Source organism: Anastrepha ludens, chromosome 2, assembly GCF_028408465.1.
Source record: "Anastrepha ludens isolate Willacy chromosome 2, idAnaLude1.1, whole genome shotgun sequence".
NCBI lineage: Eukaryota > Metazoa > Arthropoda > Insecta > Diptera > Tephritidae > Anastrepha > Anastrepha ludens.
The window spans coordinates 16,765,070-16,785,079 of NC_071498.1; the positions used below are offsets into that span (position 1 = coordinate 16,765,070).

Below are 20,010 nucleotides of genomic sequence, written 5' to 3' on the forward strand. Positions count from 1 at the left end.
CAGCGTTTGTTCGTGAGCTCGAGCTTCTTAAAGTAAATAAAGTTTTTATTTATCGCACGGATGTGGTCATCAAAAGACTGCAAAGTCAAGTGAAATGGTTCAAAAAGTGAAGAAGCGACTTGAGCGAAATCCCCAACGAAGTGCCAATCAAATAGCGAAAGAACTGAAAATATCTGACTGTAACATCCGCCGCATACTGAAAAATGATCTCAAAGTCCAGCCTTACAAGATCCAAAGGGCGCATGATCTCACACCAAAGCAGCAACAAGTCAGACTTGAGAGAGCGAAGGAGTTGCTTCGCTTGCCCGAAAACGGTCAATTTCCGAACATTGTGTTTTCTGAAGAGAAAATTTTTCAAATTGAGCAATTTGTAAACTCCCAAAACGATTGGGTTTATTTGACCGAGAATTTGAGTCATCGATTGGCCACCAGGAGGCAGCTCCCGTCGGCAGCACAGGTAAAGGTTAGGGACGCTGTAACCGTAGATGGGCGCATTCCAATCGTTTTCATTGAGCCTGGCGTCAAGATAAATGTGAAATATTATCGGGAAGGTATTCTGGAGGTTACTTTGAGGCCGTGGGCAGACAAACATTTTGGTAGCAGGCCATGGACGTTTTAACAGGACTCAGCACCGTCTCACAAAGCTCGAGTGAACCAAGAATGGCTAAAAAACAACGTTCCGAACTTCAGAACGTCCACACAATGGCTCTCGAATTCACCAGACATGAATCCGATGAATTATTCTCTTTGGGCCATTTTGAAGAGCAAGATCCGAACTAAAAGATTCACCAGTCTCGAGGCGCTGAAAAAGCCATTCTCCGCGAGTGAGCCAAAATACCTGCAAGTTATGCTCGGACAGCTTACGATTCATTTCTGGACCGTCTCAAGGCCACAGTCAAGGCAAAAGCCGGTCATATCGAGTAAAAGCAAATTGATTCTTAATTTTGTATTATTTCCACACATTTTTTACTTTGAATTGAATAAAAGTAATTTTACAAACTAAACTTATGGCCTTTTCAATTGGTTACACTTCGAGTGCCGGACCCTGTAGTATTGCTCCAATACCGCCATCTATCCGATACCTGCACTCGCTAAAAGAATCGAAGAAAAGTTTCGATGTTAGAAAAATATCGGATAGAAATACGCGATACATACTCGTATCGGACTCATTCTAAAATTCACTCAGAGAAACCTTTGATCTATTTTATAAAAGATTGGAAATGTGCCTTTAAGTTTTCCTTTTATTCCAATGGGTTACTCTTTCAGGCCAGAATTGGTGCGGCTCGAGAACTCGTTCAGATCTCTTTTTCATAATTTTTCATAAGCACAAGACCTGGGTGCTTCTCACAAAATTCATAAGTTATCGCAAAGTCTTTTTCGACTCATTACTGCTTCAAGCAGGGTCTCTAATTTTTGACGTGATAACGTCTTATAATTCGATTTAGCCGGCTGCACGCACGAAAAAATGTGTCGTTACCTTACTCATTTGTCGTTACCTTGCTCATTTGTCGTTACCTTGCTCATTTGTCGTTACCTTGCCCATTGCCGTTACCTTGAATGAACTGCAAGCGAAAGCGCGGAACGAACGACAAAGCAAACAAAGCAAACGAACGGCAACGTTCGACATCTTGCTCTCTCCTATGTTCACGTATTTGTATTTGCATATGTCTTCTTATTGATTATTATTAATTTGATTTACTTGAAGAATTTAAAATAAAACCAAGTTTGTTAATAATACCTGTTGTCTTAATGTTATCTATATATATAAAAAGAAGTTACATTTCCTTGGTAATCTTATAACTCAAGAACGGGCTCACCTATCCAAACCAAATTTTTAGGCTTTGTTTGGACTATTCAGTAGATGGTTTGTGTTTTAAAAGTTTAAGAATCGGATACCAGGGTCTCGAGAAATAGGCCAAAACGTGAACCCGGGTAACCCTAGGATGTGTTTGTACAATATGGGTAGCAAATGGAAGCTGTTGATGATTCTATAGTATAGAGTATTTTTGATGCCGCTCCGTGACTAGGGTCTCGAGATATCGCCCAAAATGTGGACCCCGATAACTTAAGGATGTGTTCGTACAATATGGGTAGCAAATGGGAGCTGTTGATGATTTCTATAGTATAGAGTATTTTTCATACCGTTCCGTGACTAGGGTCTCGAGATATAATCCAAAACGTGGACCCGGGTAACCCTAGGATGTGTTTGTACAATATGGGTAGCAAATGGAAGCTGCTGATGATTCTATAGTATAGAGTATTTTTGATGCCGCTCCGTGACTAGGGTCTCGAGATATCGCCCAAAATGTGGACCCCGATAACTTAAGGATGTGTTCGTACAATATGGGTAGCAAATTGAAGCTGTTGATGATTTCTATAGTATAGAGTATTTTTCATACCGTTCCGTGACTAGGATCTCGAGATATAATCCAAAACGTGGACCCGGGTAACCCTAGGATGTGTTTGTATAATATGGGTAGCAAATGGAAGCTGCTGATGATTATATAGTATAGAGTATTTTTAATGCCCCTCCGTAACTAGGGTCTCGAGATATCGCCCAAAATGTGGTCCCCGATAACTTAAGGATGTGTTTGTACAATATGGGTAGGAAATGGAAGCTGTTGATGGTTTCTATAGTATAGAGTATTTTTCATACCGTTCCGTGACTAGGGTCTCAAGATATAATCCAAAACGTGGACCCGGGTAACCCTAGGATGTGTTTGTACAATATGGGTAGCAAATGGAAGCTGCTGATGATTCTATAGTATAGAGTATTTTTAATGCCCCTCCGTAACTAGGGTCTCGAGATATAGACCAAAACGTGGACCTGGATAACCCTAGGATGTGTTTGAACCACATGAGTATCCATTTCGGCAAAAATGTAAGGCACTTATGGATTTAATTGTGAAATTATATGTATTTGGGGAGGTGCGTTGCCATATGTACTCCATCGAATGGCAGAAAAGGGGATTGGCGCACGCACATATACTAATTTGGCTGGTACATAAAATAACTCCGGATCAAATCGATAGCCTTATATCAGCTGAAATTCCTAACCACACTGCTGATCCTGAGTTATTTCAAGTTGTCGTTATATATTACATTTCCTTGGTAATCTTATAACTCAAGAACCGCCGAACCGATTGACATTTTAGAGTTCTTTTCTATCTTTGAGGAGGTGGTTTGTGTGAAGTTTGATTGAAATCGGTGCAGCCGTTCCTGAGTTATGATATTTTATGTGAGTAATGGTTTCCTCTCATACGAAATGCCTGTATGGGAAAAACAATAACAAATACACAGCCGCTTATGAGCGTTTCTGTTGTACGGTTGTGGTTGTAAGTGTATTATGTTAATATTAATTTTGGGCGAAAATATAATAAAAACTGGAGCATTCAAGGAACTGGAAAAACATTTTTAACTTTATTTACTTTAGCATAATTTATTTAGCGTAAAAAATTGAAATGGAAATTAAAGAATCAAAGTTTAATTACAAGTTTTTATCGGCTCTTTCACCTTACCTGTATATAGGTGACCACCACAATCAAATTTTAAAAAAGTACAGAAAAGGCTATTGTGACATCTTTAGAAAGTATGTTGAATGAAAAAAATCAACTAATTCAACTGTTTAAACATTTTACGAGTTCTATAAAAAAAACTTAATATGAAAAATTTCTTGCGATATAAAAAAAACATTTTATGTATGGTGGTGCGAAGCCCACTGGGTGATGCTAGTTATTATTAATTTTTTTATTATATATGAAGGAAAAAATGTATGCTACAATAATATTTACCATATACCTTATAAGATATGTTGTATACTAATATATATATATAAACATGCATATACATATACAATTTCGCGCAATTTTCAAAAAGAACAAATCTATATGTAAAGATGCATACAAGTCATATGGACATATCAAATATACGAATCTATTCCGTACGCAAGCAAATGTAAGCTAATGTGCTTGAACTGCAAGCGAGAGCGCGGAACGAACGCACAATCGGCCCCCGCGTTCGGCTACATTCGATATCTGGCTCTGTCCTACTTGAGTGATCATATATTTGTATGTATATGCGCATTTGTATATAAATTCACATATTTGTATTTGCATATGCCTTCTTCCTGTGTGCATGGTAATGAACCATTTCTCTGTTGAGAATAGGACGATGATAGAAAAAGTAGGAAATGAAAGGAGGTGTTTCGAGTGTAAAGTGTCTTGAAAAAGGCAAATCGATGATGGTGCCTCTTAGTGTTGTTGACTTATTAACGTCTGATGCACAATCGAAATTGAAGATATCTTTCATGAATTTGATAAATGTTTCGTCATTTTTCACGTTTGTGTAAATGTAACTTGACCTATTCCATTGCAATTTTCCATAGTTTTCTTCTGAATAACTCCAACTATAAGCATAGGCAGAATTCTTGAAAAATTTCCATCAATTATTTTTACTTTACAAATATTTTGTCATTGAAAAATAGTCCCCTAATAAATTTCATGGCCTAAAGGCATTTTTAAACACGTCAACAATTTTTTATATATATACTAGCATTTCCCAGTGGGCTTCGCACCACCGTACATAAAATGTTTTTTTATATCGCAAGAAATTTTTCATATTAAGTTTTCTTTATAGAACTCGTAAAATGTTTAAACAGTTGAATTAGTTGATTTTTTTCATTCAACATACTTTCTAAAGATGTCACAATAGCCTTTTCTGTACTTTTTTAAAATTTGATTGTGGTGGTCACCTATATACATACATGAAAGGTGAAAGAGCCGATAAAAACTTGTAATTAAACTTTGATTCATTAATATCCATTTCTATTTTTTACGCTAAATAAATTATGCTAAAATAAATAAAGTTAAAAATGTTCTCCCAGTTCCTCCTGGAGCATTCAATTTTTTATTATATTTGCGTCCAAAATTACTTGCAATTCGATAAAAAATTGATGCGAAAGTTGATTGCATCGCAAAATAAAATTGTTTTCTTGAGGGCGAATCATCAATCGATACGAATAAAAATTCATCGCACTGACGGTTTTCGTTGATTTTTGACCTGCGATGCAAAAATTAATTAGCGTATGAAAATTATTTAAAAATCATATTTAAACAAAAATAAAATGTGTATGTACCAGTTGTTGGATTTATCATTGGTATGTTGATATGATAGCCATCGTCCCCTCTCCAAAACAAAATGGGGTATTGCAATGCATCATAACAGCGATGGAGTTCTGAAATACGTTGTTATTGCTCATTTCTACGATACAAAACAATATCTCGTGGCTGAAACTGTAACAACAATACCTACTTCATCAATCGTTGGTACATTGAATCGTCTGGCGTGCTCCCAATTGGTGATTTATCGGCTTTTATTATGATTTTGTGGCCATCGGTGGGCATCAGATCGAGTGCCACTTTGAACAATTTCCACAATTCATTGTGTTGATGGAACATTGTTTGCAATTCATTCACGATTGATCTTCTCGTATTCGTCGAAATTGCACAGCGCTGATCTAATTCACGATTCTCATCACCAATAAAATATATTTGCAAAAATTGATGGTCACCATCTGGGAATGGTAGCAAAGACCCAGCTCTATGGTATATTTGACCTTGAATCTGTAAAGTTCGAGAAATATTTGTAGATAACGGATCTGAATTTTTAAAAACATTTTAACTGGTTGCAGTACATGAGAATGCAATCTCTTAACCTGAAGGCGAATTCCCAATTGGTCTATATCTGGAGTCTTTAGTTACCCAGCGAAAAGAAAAGTCCTCTTTTCATTAGCATTTATCAACAACTTACAATGGATACTCATGTGGTTCAAACACATCCTAGGGTTATCCAGGCCCACGTTTTGGTCTATATCTCGAGACCCTAGTTACGGAGGGGCATTAAAAATACTCTATACTATAGCAATCATCAACAGCTCCCATTTGCTACCCATATTGTACGAACACATCCTTAAGTTATCGGGGTCCACATTTTGGCCGATATCTCGAGACCCTAGTCACGGAGCGGCATCAAAAATACTCTATACTATAGAATCATCAGCAGCTTCCATTTGCTACCCATATTGTACAAACACATCCTAGGGTTACCCGGGTTCACGTTTTGGCCTATTTCTCGAGACCCTGGTATCCGATTCTTAAAATTTCAAAACACAAACCATCTACTGAATAGTCCAAACAAAGCCTAAAAATTTGGTTTGGATAGGTGAGCCCGTTCTTGAGTTATAAGATTACCAAGGAAATGTAACTTCTTTTTATATATATAGATTTTTTTTTCAAAGCAAATATGGGAACATTTTTTTAAGATTTCCAAAGATTTTATAGATTAAAATTTCAAAACATGTCGACTAAGCAAAAGCACGTACAGCTAAATGAGTGCGTTTACATAGCTCTGTAAGTAAATATGAATGTAAATATATATATTTGTGCGTGTGTGTATGTGTGCGTGCACTAATAATACCAACAAGCCTAATTATGCGCGCACATAAAAATTTATGAGCTTCCAATACTTAACACGCAGTCTACCGCAGCTACTACCTCACCTATGTCGGTGTGTGTGTGTGTGTGTGCAAGTATCTCGGAGAAGGTAACACTTACACACACATGCAAATGCATTTTATGTTCAAAAACTAAAGAAAAAATAACTAAATTTATGGCATTTTACAACAGCACCGGCAAATTGTAGTAAGTTCGGCAAATGTAGAATTGGGTTAAATGCCAGTGCAACCACAGCATTCATATTTGAAAACCAAAGCAAATGGCGAGTGGCGCATCCCGCTAAACTATAAAAAAATGTGTCCACACAGCTATGAATATTTATAAATATGCGCATGTACGTATGGCTGCGGCTGTACGCGAGCAGGCGCTGGAAATGTCTTCCCACTCACAACTGCGTTGCGCTATGTGGCGTGCGGGCAAGCAGCCAGGTGTTGCACATTAAATGTGAAAGCGTTTTTAGTGTAATTTCGAATTTTCTAAAAATTACTACGACAATTTGCTCACATTTTCATCTTCATTTAAGACACATAAATTAGGAAATTTAACTTCAAGTATGTACTTTTGATGAGAAAAACACTAAATAAAAACTTCAATTACTTTTACTTACTTAAAATATGCTTTTCGTTGTTGCTTGATTTCGTAGATTCAGGCTTATTTAACTCACTTGTTGCTGGTTTACAGTCTTTTAGTCCTCTCTCTCGCTTATGTTCACTTATTTTTTCACTTTGCATAAAAAAATGTATAACTGTTTTGTACCGTTATATAAGTTTCTTGCACAACAATGGAATACGTTTCTTTCAAACACAAAATGCAATCACTTTCAATTTTCCCAAAAAATCACTTCATTCACTCGTTCACAAAACGCTCAATAAATTCTTCTTCAAACGCACTAATCGCCACGACTTTACCGCATTAACACTTTCAGGGCACTGAGACACGTTTTCCAAATGGAATGGGGCTGTTTTTATCTTTAATTCAAACTTCACTTGGTTCCTCACGAATCGCTAAGAGTAAATCTTTTTCTTCTTGCACAAAATTTGCCAATTCCGATTTCAGTTCAAATTCACTTAAATTGCTTTTCTCTGGCTGTATTGAAGTTGTTAGCAAAAAATATCTTTAAAACTATTTTAAGGATGCTTTGCATATGTCGAGTTCATGCTAATCTTTTTGTTTTTTTTATTTTTGTTATTTTCGTTGGTTTTTTCTTGCTTTTTTGTCACATCTAAGATTCCAATTCACTTTTACAGAATTAGATTTAGAATTTTCGTAATTTGAATTGCTTGACTTTTCTTCATTTGGCATTTCCTTCAACTATTCCTTTGCTATCTTTCCTTTCCTCTGCTCTGCTCTTTGCGGTTCTTTACATTCCCATCGACAACTGTCTGGTTCGAGTTGTGTGGGCAAACTGAAGGCAAGTGAAGATGTCCATGTCCACTTGTGTCTACGCGCTACACTCTCACCTCTTCACTTTCACGCAGAGAATTTCGTTCTGCTTCCCCCAATCTGGGCTCCACAAAAAATGCAATGCAACTAAATGAAAACATGAATTTTTCATACGAATTTCAAATAAGCACACTACATTTGTACCCGTGTATACATTTGTATGTATGCATGCATGCAGAGGTGCGTGTCGATGTGTAGCATCGCGTTCATTTGTTTTACAGAAATTGTTGCGGCTAAAAATAGTGTTACGCATACGACATGTTGAACGCAATCGGACGCAGCGAAGACAACGGACTCTGCGGCCGCTGTGTGAAACAACAAATAAACACACTTTAGCGGTGAGCGGCGTATTGCACGCATTTAAAATGGTCACTGCTGGCACTTGGCTTCATCCAATAAATGAAAAATACAACTTCCCACTGACGAGATTTTAATTGCTACAAAAAATAGTAATAGGGAAGTAATTAATTTGACAAAAATTATGTGAAAATTTGCAATGAAAGAAAATGCATAAAAAAGAAAAGTACGCAAAAAACCTTAAATAAGAAGTAACCTAAATTTGCCAAATGAAAACATGAAAGCAAATGTCTTCTTTTTTGTATGCTCTTTTTCTTTTCCTTGTTCACTCCTCTCGGGAGCATAGGGCCTCGACATGACTCAGTCTTGCGTTGGTTTCGTTAATCAATTTTGATTTCTGGCAGGGATTAGCCTGCCGCTACCAGTCCTAAATAGTGGGAGTGCCAACATGTCGTTGCTTAAGAAGAACGCGTTCTTACTACTTGGAGCGCCATCTGTGTTTCACATTGTTCTGCGAGAAGGATCGCACAGATGGTGGAGGACTTCACTAAATTTGTTGTATCTGCGCTATTACCGCGGTAGCCCGCTTCCTCTTACTGGGGCCACTGATGCTATTTGTAACTGTGTGTTTTTCTTTGTTTTTACGTGTTTCAGCAGCCACAATGCAAATAATGGTCTGACTATTGTGCGGGAGTCGGGATGTAAAGGATGGAAAGGATAAGTTTTTGGGGTTGAGGAAGGAGATTATTATTATTAATTTTTTTTTTTTTTAAACAGGGAAAGTAGGTAAATTTGGAAAAGTGCCAGAACCCGGCTTTACGTGAGCTCATATGCAACAGAATTGTTTTTTTTCAGGTCAGTTCTTTTCTTAATTTTAAATATAATATGTCAAATTTAAAACAAAAACAATTGCAAAATTTAATGGAATGATATAAAATACTCGTTTACTTGAAACAGAACAGAGTGAACAGCTACTATTAAATGATATTAAATGAATCAAGGTATATCTGGCTGATCTGAATATATCTCACATAGATCACAATGGTCCGCAGTCTTACGAATGTTGTTGGAGACGTGTTAAACATAGTTCGTCGCAAGTTTTAATAAACAGCTTAAACATTTGTCAGCAATATGCTTCAGAGATGCAAAGTATACCGATCCCAGGCAGTTGTAAGGAGTTCTGCTTAGAGCAGGACAGCGGCAAAGGAATTGTTCTAACGTACCCCTTTCTTCTTCGCATAAGTTGCACGCGTCGTTCTGAACCAATAAATGAATTAAAAAACTATGGAATTGGAATGCAATGAAACGGAATGGAACCATAAATACTTGTTTTGTTTGATTTCAGTTTAAACGACGACTTGGTAAAATCCAGACTGCCCAAAAATTTAGCTGAGTTTCTAGACGATTTGTCTTTCACACTCACATTCTCTTAACAATACATTCGCTCTATTAAAAATGTGCCAACAGCTTCTTTTTATTCAATATTTCTTGCAAGGGGAGAGGCAATTTCGTAACCTACATATTTTAACAAGATCTTTGACAAACGGCACTTTGAGAGAAGCGAGTATTTTCAATTGTTCGCAAGGCGAATCTATTAAAGGTGGTGTTGATAAATCAGCTGAATTGTTTTTTTTTTTCTTTCGCCGTGTCCATGTGGCTGTCAGCTCAGAATGAAAAAAGGCGAATTCATTATTTGTTTTCTAGTTTCTCAATACTTTGTTTTGACAATCAAACGAACAGAACATTGTTGTTGGTCTAGTGCCACCACCTTTAATGAATGTGCCTTGATTGTTCTCTTAACAGCGGCATCTAGAAAATTCAATTGCCTTGCCTGCAGGCTACGTCATAGTTGCCAATTCAAGTAATTTAAGACAAGCCATACGTTTGAGTAAATAGAAACACTACAGAAAATGGGACGAAAAGAAAAAGACAAAAATGCTTTATAGCAGTTATGAAAAACTAAGTGCAGTAGACCTCCTGCTGTTTGTCCATATGCGTGTACTGAAGATTTCCTAATTTAGTCCGAGGTTCATCTAAATTATTTGAAAAAAATTTTCTAAAACTACATTTACCATTTTTTATTTAACAAAAATTAATGGCGCATATTTTTATGGAACATTTTAATCATTGCGCATTTATTAAAGGTGGTGACACTAGATCAACAACAATATTTTCTACGTTTGATTGTCAAAGAAAAGTATTGGCAGAGGAGAAAACAAAAAATTATTTCGCCTTGTTTCATTCTGGGCTAACAGCCACATGGAAACGGCGAAAGAAAAAAAACCAAATCAGCTGATTTACCAACACCACTTTTAAGAGATTCGCCTTTATTTTAACTCAATATTTCTGACTCGTGTTTGCCATTTTTGTATTTATTAAAAAACCCAAAAATATGAAGTTTGTAGAGTTGATTGAGAGTGTAAATATCCTACAAAAATACTCTCTGTATAATTTCAGTAAAGGTCTTCTCAGACAGAGACACTACTTGGCACACACTTAGCTCATCTAACTTTCATTTCGGGCGAATATTTAAAGGTGTTAGCTTACGCAAATAAGCAAAAAGAAATTGCAGTCTTGAAAGTTAACATAGAGCGCATTTTATTACCCTTTAATTTCTTCGCGAAAGCTTTTCGCCGCGAAAAGGGACTTCAATTTTAGCGGCAGGCTAATCACCTAACTTGTCAGATTAACGTAACCAACACAAGTCTTGTCGAGGCCCTATGCTCCCGAGAGGAGTGAAGAAGAAAAAAAAAACTTTTAAAATTCATCCTAGTTGAGTCAAACTTTAAAGAAAAGAATTGTATTAGCTCTCGTAAACTATAAATTGAACAAATATAACAACAAATCAAAAAGCATAGTATGGAAAGGAATAATTGGATGAACAGTAAAAAATAAAAATGTGAACAGAAATTGCTACTCCTGCATAAAAACCAAGGAACGTATAGAGATAAAAATTCGAATAGGAAATTCCACGAGGCCAAAACTAAATTCAGTTAACTCGAATTTGCCCAGTTTTAAATTTCTAATTTAAATTTATTTTATTTTCTTAATGCGCATATATTTAAGAATACACACATTTATTATCGTTCCGGTGAATATTTTCGAAGTTACACGCAAATTTGAAAAGGCGTTTCAGAGTGCTTGAAAGTGCTTTTCAAGCTTTAAACGCGTTTTTCTCAAATGGTATTTCCAAAGTCGGTGACCACCATTATATGAAAACGGCTTAACCGATTAGTCTCAAATTTTAGCTTCTTAAATATATATTTTTTTAATTACCCGAAGATTTTTTCCCACCGAAAAATATTTTTGTTATAAACGGTTTAAGGCCGAAATGTTAGTCAAAACTCAATTTTTTTTTTTTTTTTTGAGAAACCGCCATTTTGTAATAAAAATATATTTTGCTTATTCCTTCGATTAACCCTTTCGCGATATTGTTGCCATATGGCAACAGTAAACTTTAAAAGGCCGTCAACACTCTCTTGTAAAAAATATCAACTTTTTTGTTACATATTTTCAAAAATTTAAGTTTAATGGTTAAACAGAAATAAAATAAATAATAACCGCCCATTATATATCGGTAATACAACATTTTTAAAGAAAGCCTTCTGGCCTTCACCCTGAAATTTGTATTTTGCATTTTTAGATTTTTAAGGCATTTTGGGCACATGTTTTCAACAATTTTTGAATAAAGTATAAGTGATGTTCAATCTATCATTTGGCATATAAATATTTTGTCGCTCGCAGCTTCAAAAGCTGTGCTAATTTTTAAAACTAAGCTTGTTGCCATTCTCGTAAGGTGTTAACTTGCATTAGATTGCAGAAGAAGTTTATTTGCGATTAAAACGAATACAAAACATTTGTTGGCAACATTAAAAAAAAGCTCTTAACAAAAACAAAAAAAAAAAATTATTTGTATTGTTATTGGTCCTAAAATAAATACTCAGACAAAAATTTGGATTTTTTGGATGGCGCAATAAAAAGATGTAGCGAAAGGGTTAATTACTAGATTTAACATTACTTTAACGAAATCTGTTTAGTTTTTTAATTTCAGAGAATCCAGTTCAGAGATATAGTGGTCACCGCAAAACTTCTGTTTTGAGAGGAGCTCCCGGAGATCAGCTGTAGCTACTTTCCAAATAAATCTTTTTAGTAATGCTAAGAAATTGTCTGGAAAATTCGATTTTTTCGGTCTTCTAACTGTATATAACCCCTTAAACATTTGCTTGCATTTTTCTAAATTAATTCAGATTACTGTCAACATGTTATTTTAGTATTAGTAGTAGTATTTATTGCAAGTAAAAGTAAAATCTTCAAATTTTTAATATTTACGTATTCTAATATTAACAAATTTCTAATATTAAGATAATTTAACGACAACGGCATGAGCCGTCTGTCGATTTATTTTTCGTGCAAAACAATTTTGCATATTTTGGTATTTTATTGTTACGCATTGTTAATATTAGTGAGTCTATTTGCTTTCTATTATGTGAATATTTATTTATGAACTATTCGTAATTGTTTTTTAACTACTACTCTCATTTCATTACAGAAATAACTTTATAAGATATTTTTCGGCCCATGGTCCCAGCGAAAGCAACCTTGCAGAGTTTACAATTTTTCATCAACGAAATGGCAACTCTGCTAGGTTTAGAGCACGCCATAGCTATCTCGCTTTCACTAATGCACGCATTTTCAACTGTCAAAGGTTTTGTTACTCATCACCGTCGCAGAAATTCAACTCGCCGCGTGAAAAGCCGCTGTTGCTAATTTAATAAATATTCCTCAAATAAACCAGTGTATTCTCTTTTGATTAATTAAATATGGTAAGCGAGCGTGGAAATTAATATTAAATAATAAACTTTTGTAGGAAAAATAACTATTTGCTATGAAAGCGAAATTTATATACAGAGTAGAGCCGAGTCAGATGTTTAGTGTGTTTTGAGGTTTCTACGAAATTGATCGCAATTGAAAAATATAAAAAGCATTAAAATTTTACGTTGTCGGTAACTTCAAACTCTTTTTATACTTACTAATTGAATGCAATTAAAGAAAATTCGAGTGTGTTTCGAGCCGACATAACCTCCAAAGAATCTTGTCGCACGCACTCGTACATATGACAGCTGTGTGTTTAGAGCGGCGGCATGTCTTGCACGATGACAACACCCTTTCAAACATTTGAGTCATGCGGTCTCCAAAACAGCAAAATTTTTATATTGGCTACATTCTGTTTGTTTTCAGCAACCGCAAATCGTGCTTTTGAAAGAGGGTACCGATACCTCGCAGGGCAAACCTCAGCTCATATCGAACATCAATGCCTGTCAATCAATTGTGGATGCTGTGCGCACCACACTTGGTCCGCGCGGTATGGACAAGTTGATAGTTGACTCCAGTGGAAAGGCAACTATTTCAAACGATGGAGCCACCATTATGAAGCTGTTGGATATTGTGCATCCAGCTGCTAAGACACTGGTCGACATTGCCAAGTCTCAAGATGCTGAGGTAATTAAAATTCAGTGAAATATGAGAGATTTATGTTTATAATTTTTTGTGTTCTTAGGTGGGTGATGGCACCACTTCTGTTGTTCTCTTGGCTGGGGAAATCTTGAAGCAAGTTAAACCATTCGTTGAGGAAGGTGTGCACGCTCGCATTATAATCAAAGCTATTCGCAAAGCAGTACAGTTATGTATGGCGAAAATTAATGAAATGGCTGTGCATGTCGTAGCACAATCCAAGGACCAGCAACGTGCCTTATTGGAGAAATGCGCTGCCACAGCAATGTCTTCGAAATTGATCCATCAACAGAAAGATTTCTTTTCAAAAATGGTTGTGGATGCCGTACTGTCTTTAGATGAGTTGTTGCCTTTGAATATGATTGGTATCAAAAAGGTTACTGGTGGATCGTTAGAGGAATCTGAACTGGTTTCTGGTGTCGCTTTCAAAAAGACTTTTTCATATGCGGGTTTCGAAATGGCGCCAAAATCTTACAAAAATTGTAAAATCGCCCTTTTAAATATTGAATTGGAATTGAAAGCCGAGCGTGATAATGCCGAAATACGAGTAGATAATGTGAAGGAGTACCAGAAAGTGGTTGATGCTGAGTGGCAAATTCTGTACAATAAACTAGCTAAGATTCATGAATCTGGTGCCAATGTTGTTCTATCAAAACTTCCTATTGGTGATGTTGCCACACAGTATTTCGCAGATCGCGACTTGTTCTGCGCCGGTCGAGTGCCTGAAGAAGATTTGAAGCGTACAATGAAGGCTTGTGGTGGTGCCGTAATGACCACCGCCAATGACATAAACGCAAATGTATTGGGTAAATGTGACTATTTCGAGGAGCGACAAGTCGGTGGTGAACGTTTTAACATCTTCCAAGGTATATTAAAATCGTTAATTCAATATTTTAACAAAATTGAATAATATATTGTATATAAAGGTTGTCCCAATGCCAGAACGTGTACTTTGATTCTGCGTGGAGGCGCTGAACAATTTCTAGAAGAAACTGAACGATCATTACATGACGCTATTATGATTGTGCGACGCACAATAAAACATGATTCCGTGGTTGCTGGTGAGTAGTCCGAATAGTTTTAGAATAAGAATAGTGTAAGGTTTGCACTTTGGTCCAAATGGTTTGGTTTTTCACCCTCCATTCACTACAACATCTCATCCACTCCCAGTTCTCTCAACAAGCCCCGTATGGGGCTTTTTTATGCTGGCCATATCAGGCCGCCAGTTTATCATTAGAGTGGCTTATAAAATGCGTACATATATTTTGCGCACATTATTTTTGAGCGTTAAGTTTGTTCATGTTTCAAAAGGCAAAATGAATAGAAGGGAGTGGCTAAAATCGTATGGCACTTCGTTGAAATCAGGCGAAAAAGATTGCGTGTTTCACTTTTCGGCAACAGATTTCAGCAGCACCAGATCGAAATAAAATGAAGTGGTCTGTTGATGTTTTTCCGATGCCTATCGAACTTTTGCATTGCTGGATTGAGCCCGAGATGGTCCATGCTTTGGTTGACGTTTCTGCTCAAACACAGTAAATCCTTTTTTTAATTAAGTGTTGTTTTATTTAAACGAATGGACACATCTTGAGGAATGACTTGTGAAACTTGATGAATTCAAATCCCACGCCATTTAAATACTTTCTGAGGGGTAGATTAAAAAGTTGGAAGACCCAACCAAAGCAATTCATTCGGCTTGGGACTATATGGCACGGGCAATATCCGAAATTCGTACATGGATGAACATAGGTGTTCTAAGAATGGGAAAAATATATTACATTTTTTGTGGGAAAATTATTGTTTTTAAGGCATAGGTTGTCAAAGCTTTTATGAAACGTACCGAAATTTACAGAAATTGCTAAAGTTCAACAGTTAAGCTGAAAATACTAAATTAAGTTACTTGACAATTGTTTGTCAAACTACGAGCTTTTGGACTGAGGATATTAATCTTTTCAAAAGGGGGATAAACTTATGCCCCTCTTTCCCCTACATCCAAATCCATCAATGGATTAAGTCCGAAATCAGTTGTCAAACTTTACACAACCTTTTATTATTGAATCATGGGTCAACACGAGATCAGAGTAAGGTGAAGGCAAGACAAAAAAATTGTACTGGCACTAGACTTTGGTGCTTAGAAAGAGCAGTTTAAAAACTTAATTGAACGTACAAAGCGAAATATGCACTAAAACAAACAGATTTTAAAAGCTTGTAAATGATTTCGTCCCCTTAGTATTAAAATAGCCTATAAATTTTTTGATGTTTTGAGAAAATGAATTTCAAACTTTTTGTCGAAAGTAGCTCTCACTCAAATCTCGTTATGTCTGTAAATATTTATTACTTTTTGACTGACGTTTTGACCCACTTTGTGGAACTAGAATTTGAAAAAATTTTGACCACATATAAAATCGACGATGGAGAATCCAAAAATTCAATAAAAAAATAATAGCCTATGAGCACATAGGCTATTGTTATACTAAGGGGACGATTTAGAAAACGCAAAAAAATAATGTTTTTATTATACCACAAAAAATAGAAATAAAAAAAAAATTTTTTTTTTTTTTAATTTTATATTGATTAAATAAAAGTGCATAGCGCTTCATATGAGGCGATTCCTATAAAAAAAAGTCAAATATTGCTATAACTAACAAAATATTGTGGCATATTCTTCTCGTTCTTCTTAATTGGCGCGATAACCGTTTACGCTATTTTGGCCGAATTTAACAAAACGCGCCAGACGTTTCTTTCTCGTGCTAACCGGTGCCATTTGGACACACCAAGTGAAGCCACATCCACCTGATCATGAAAGATCATCTCAGAGAAGACCTTTCCCTTCCTCTGCTACCACCAGCTGGTTCCGCATTGAATACTTTCAGAGCCGGAGCGTTTGTATCCATCCGGACGACATACCCCAGCAACGTAGCCGCTGGATCTTTATTCTCTGCGTTATGTCTATGTCGTCGTACAGTTCATATAGCTCATCGTTCCATCGTCTATGTGCTAACGTGCAAAGGTCCAAAAATTTCAGCAAAATCTTTCTCTCAAACAATCCAAGCGACGCTTCATCGGATGTTGTCATCGTCCACGCTTCTGCGCCATACGTTAAGACGGGCATGATGAGAGCCTTGTAGAGGTTTGTTTTGTTCGTCGAGAGAGGACTTTACTACTCATTTGCCTACTTAGAGATTTGCCAAGAGAGATTCTACGTTGGATTTCAAGGATGGCATTGTTATCGGTGTTAATGCTGGTTCCTTATATAGGAACCTCAGCGAGTGCGCCGACTGTTTGTTTGAAGACAGGAGGTATTTCGTTTTGTCCTCGTTCACCACCAGATGCATTCGCTTTGTCTTTTTATCCAGTTTGGCATATTATCGAGAGAAAAAGAATTAAAAAAAAATTGTATATGTAGAAAATATGCATCTGGTACCCAGAGATGTAATGGGTGCGTACTTTAAAGAATTTCTAAAGCTGCTTTTAATCAGACAAATAGCCGAATAGCCAAATTTGTATATTCGATTTGGCATAGAATTGATAATCCGACGGTAGGTTTCTGTGGGAGTGGCATACCATAGTTCTTTGATTTTCTGCCATAAATCGGTAATTTTTTTTTAATGATTCCTTCTCCATTCTCTTCTTTAAATGGCCCCAAAGGTTTTCAATGGGGTTTAGGTCAGGTAACTGGATTGACCAATCCATAACTTTAACATTATTTTGTTAAAACCATGCACGCACTAACATTGAGTAGTTTTTTGGGTCATTATCTTGCATAAAAAGCCACCGAAGTGGCATATTTTCTTCATCAAATTGTAGCACCACTTCTTGAAGTATGTCCTTGTAAATAAATTTATCCATTTTATTTGCTTATGAGGTGAATAGGTTCCTACTCCATACCCAGAAAAGCATCACCAAATGTTTTTTTTTTAACCGCGGTGAGAACTCTCGTGATTTAGGACGTCTGACATGTCGCGCAGCATCATTTCCAAATAAATTTGTCTATTTTTGTTTCATGGCTCCAAAGTGTGTTATACCATTTTTCCATACCCTCTGGTCCACACCATGTTTTGTGCTCTTGAGCAAAACTTTTCCTCTTCCATAAATTTGCTTGTGTCAGCAAGGGAACCTTACGAGCTAGTCCGCTTGGTAGGCTTATGATGTACAATCGATGCCGTACAGTTCTTGCAGTGATGTAAGAATTGTTGCCAGTTGTTTCGTATAAGTAACTGGAAAAATATAAATCTGTAGGTGTTAAACCCGCATGATTAAATTGGTAATCTTTAATGTATTATTCTACTTATACTTCTACTAAACAAGGAAGGTAGTAAAAAATATAAAAAATAAAAAAAAAACTATTAAAAAAATATTAAATAATTTGAAATAAAAATAATAATAATAATAAAAAAATATATTCATATATGTATATATTAAAATTTTGTTATTATATATTGTATATAATACAATATTTTTTTATTATTAATTTTTTTATTTATATTATATTATTATTTTTTTATTATATATTATTTTTTTATTATTATTGTTTTTTTAATAATTCTTTCTTTTTAATTTTTTATTTTATTTTAATTTTATTTAAAAAAGTTTTTTTAACTTATATTTTTTTATATATTACAATATAATTTTTTTTTTTTTATTATTATTTGTGGTTTTTTTTAATAATTTTTTCTTTTTTAATTACTTTTTTTTATTTTTCATTTTATTTTAATTTTATTTTTTTTAAATTTTTTAAAATTATTTTTTTTTATTACTAATATTTTTATTTTTTTCATAGTTTTATTTGATTATTATTTTATATCCTAATTTTATTTTTTGTTTGTAATATGTTTTATATATATATTTTAAGTTTTTTTTTTCATTTTTGTTTTGTTTTTATTTTAATGTTTTTGTTATTATTTTAATATAATTTTTTAAAATTTTTTTCTTTTTTAATTATTGCTTTTTTCCATATTTTTTTTTAATTATCTTTTTTTATTTTATTTTTTTTTCATATTCTTATTTTTTATATTACTTAATTTTTTTTTAAATATTTTTTGCTATCTTCCTTATGATGACTTAAAAGGATCTCTCTCGGTAATAGTCACCTTTAAATTATCAGTAGTGCAAGTCGTTTTCTTTTCGCCACCACGTTGTTCTGTGGATTTTTTGAGCTTAAGGGCATTTGCAACAAAAATTTTGGACCGTTCAAGTGACTCAGCGTCTCTCCGCTGTTGTTGCCATGCTGCTTTAGGAAGGGAAATAAGTGTTTTCTTTAAAAATAATGAATTTAAATAATTCTGATGTTTGAAGCACAAATGTTTCCTCAAAAATCTCTCGACCCCCCAATATTTTTATACATCCACAATCAGTTGTGCTTCCTCTGAGTTTAGAAATACAGACATGTAGACCATTACTAAGCGTTTGCTATTACTTTTTTAATTTCAAAATACACAAATTTTACTTGCACAGTTGTATCATTTCCTTTTATTCATCCACGCATATCTTTTATATTTTGTATTTCTTATTGTTGCTTGCAAACGATTTCTGCCTCTTCGGCGCGGACGCTCAACGCCAACACAAAACAAAAGTAAATTTAACCGTTACGGAGCAACATTGCCAGCAATCGAAGAAAGGCATTGGCGAGATGGCGTGGAGCCCCGTTGGTGGCATGTCGTTTGCGATAGCGAACTTTAAGTGATTTATTTCCATTACAGTGCCATAACTCGTGTTTTCTTGCATGTCCAACTGCAGCGAGTGGCAAAAGGCACAGACAGCCAACTACAAATGTCAGCAAATGTGAATGTGGCGCGTTTTCTGTGGCATTAATATGGTTCAAATGCCTCGTACAGTTGTTGCTGACAACGTCAAGTTAGTTACATGATGGTAGTTGGTATTATTTTATTGTAAATGCAAAGAAACCGCTTAACTGTAGCGAAGTGAAAACTGTTTGAGTGTTTCCATCGCAATATCAGATTGTCTGTTTTTTGTTTTTCGATTTTCATTCAGCAGAAAATTTGCATAAGTCGCTGCATGAGCATATGTTGGTATATACATATGTAGTTGTTGTTTATTACGTTGCTGCATATAAAATAATGGGATTATTATATGATTGAGATTCTGGTAAAATTCCTTGCAAAACGTCTTTTTCTCAATATTTCTTATTAATTCGTACCCTTACGATTTCTTCTCATATGCTCCCAATTGCAAAATTATACACATACCACAATTTTTTTTTTATAAAAGTATAGTTCCTACTGCAATAAAA

At 35.2% G+C, this 20,010-nt stretch overlaps 2 protein-coding genes across 2 annotated transcripts in view; one reads left to right on the forward strand and one right to left on the reverse strand.

The window, feature by feature from the left end:
- LOC128863613 (janus kinase and microtubule-interacting protein 2-like) overlaps positions 1-8,011 on the reverse strand; it is a 112,974-nt gene extending 104,963 nt beyond the window's left edge. The window contains exon 1 of the mRNA XM_054102863.1: positions 7,120-8,011. The gene's annotated coding sequence lies outside the window, so the exon portion shown is untranslated. The remainder of the gene's footprint in view (positions 1-7,119) is intronic.
- A 4,934-nt stretch (positions 8,012-12,945) lies between these two features.
- The window catches only part of LOC128863656 (T-complex protein 1 subunit eta), a 76,551-nt gene continuing 69,486 nt past the window's right edge, over positions 12,946-20,010 (forward strand). Inside the window, exons 1-4 of the mRNA XM_054102919.1 lie at positions 12,946-13,075; positions 13,491-13,751; positions 13,810-14,629; positions 14,690-14,824. Coding sequence (XP_053958894.1) covers positions 13,073-13,075; positions 13,491-13,751; positions 13,810-14,629; positions 14,690-14,824 — 1,219 coding nt within the window. The 5' untranslated portion in view covers positions 12,946-13,072. The remainder of the gene's footprint in view (positions 13,076-13,490; positions 13,752-13,809; positions 14,630-14,689; positions 14,825-20,010) is intronic.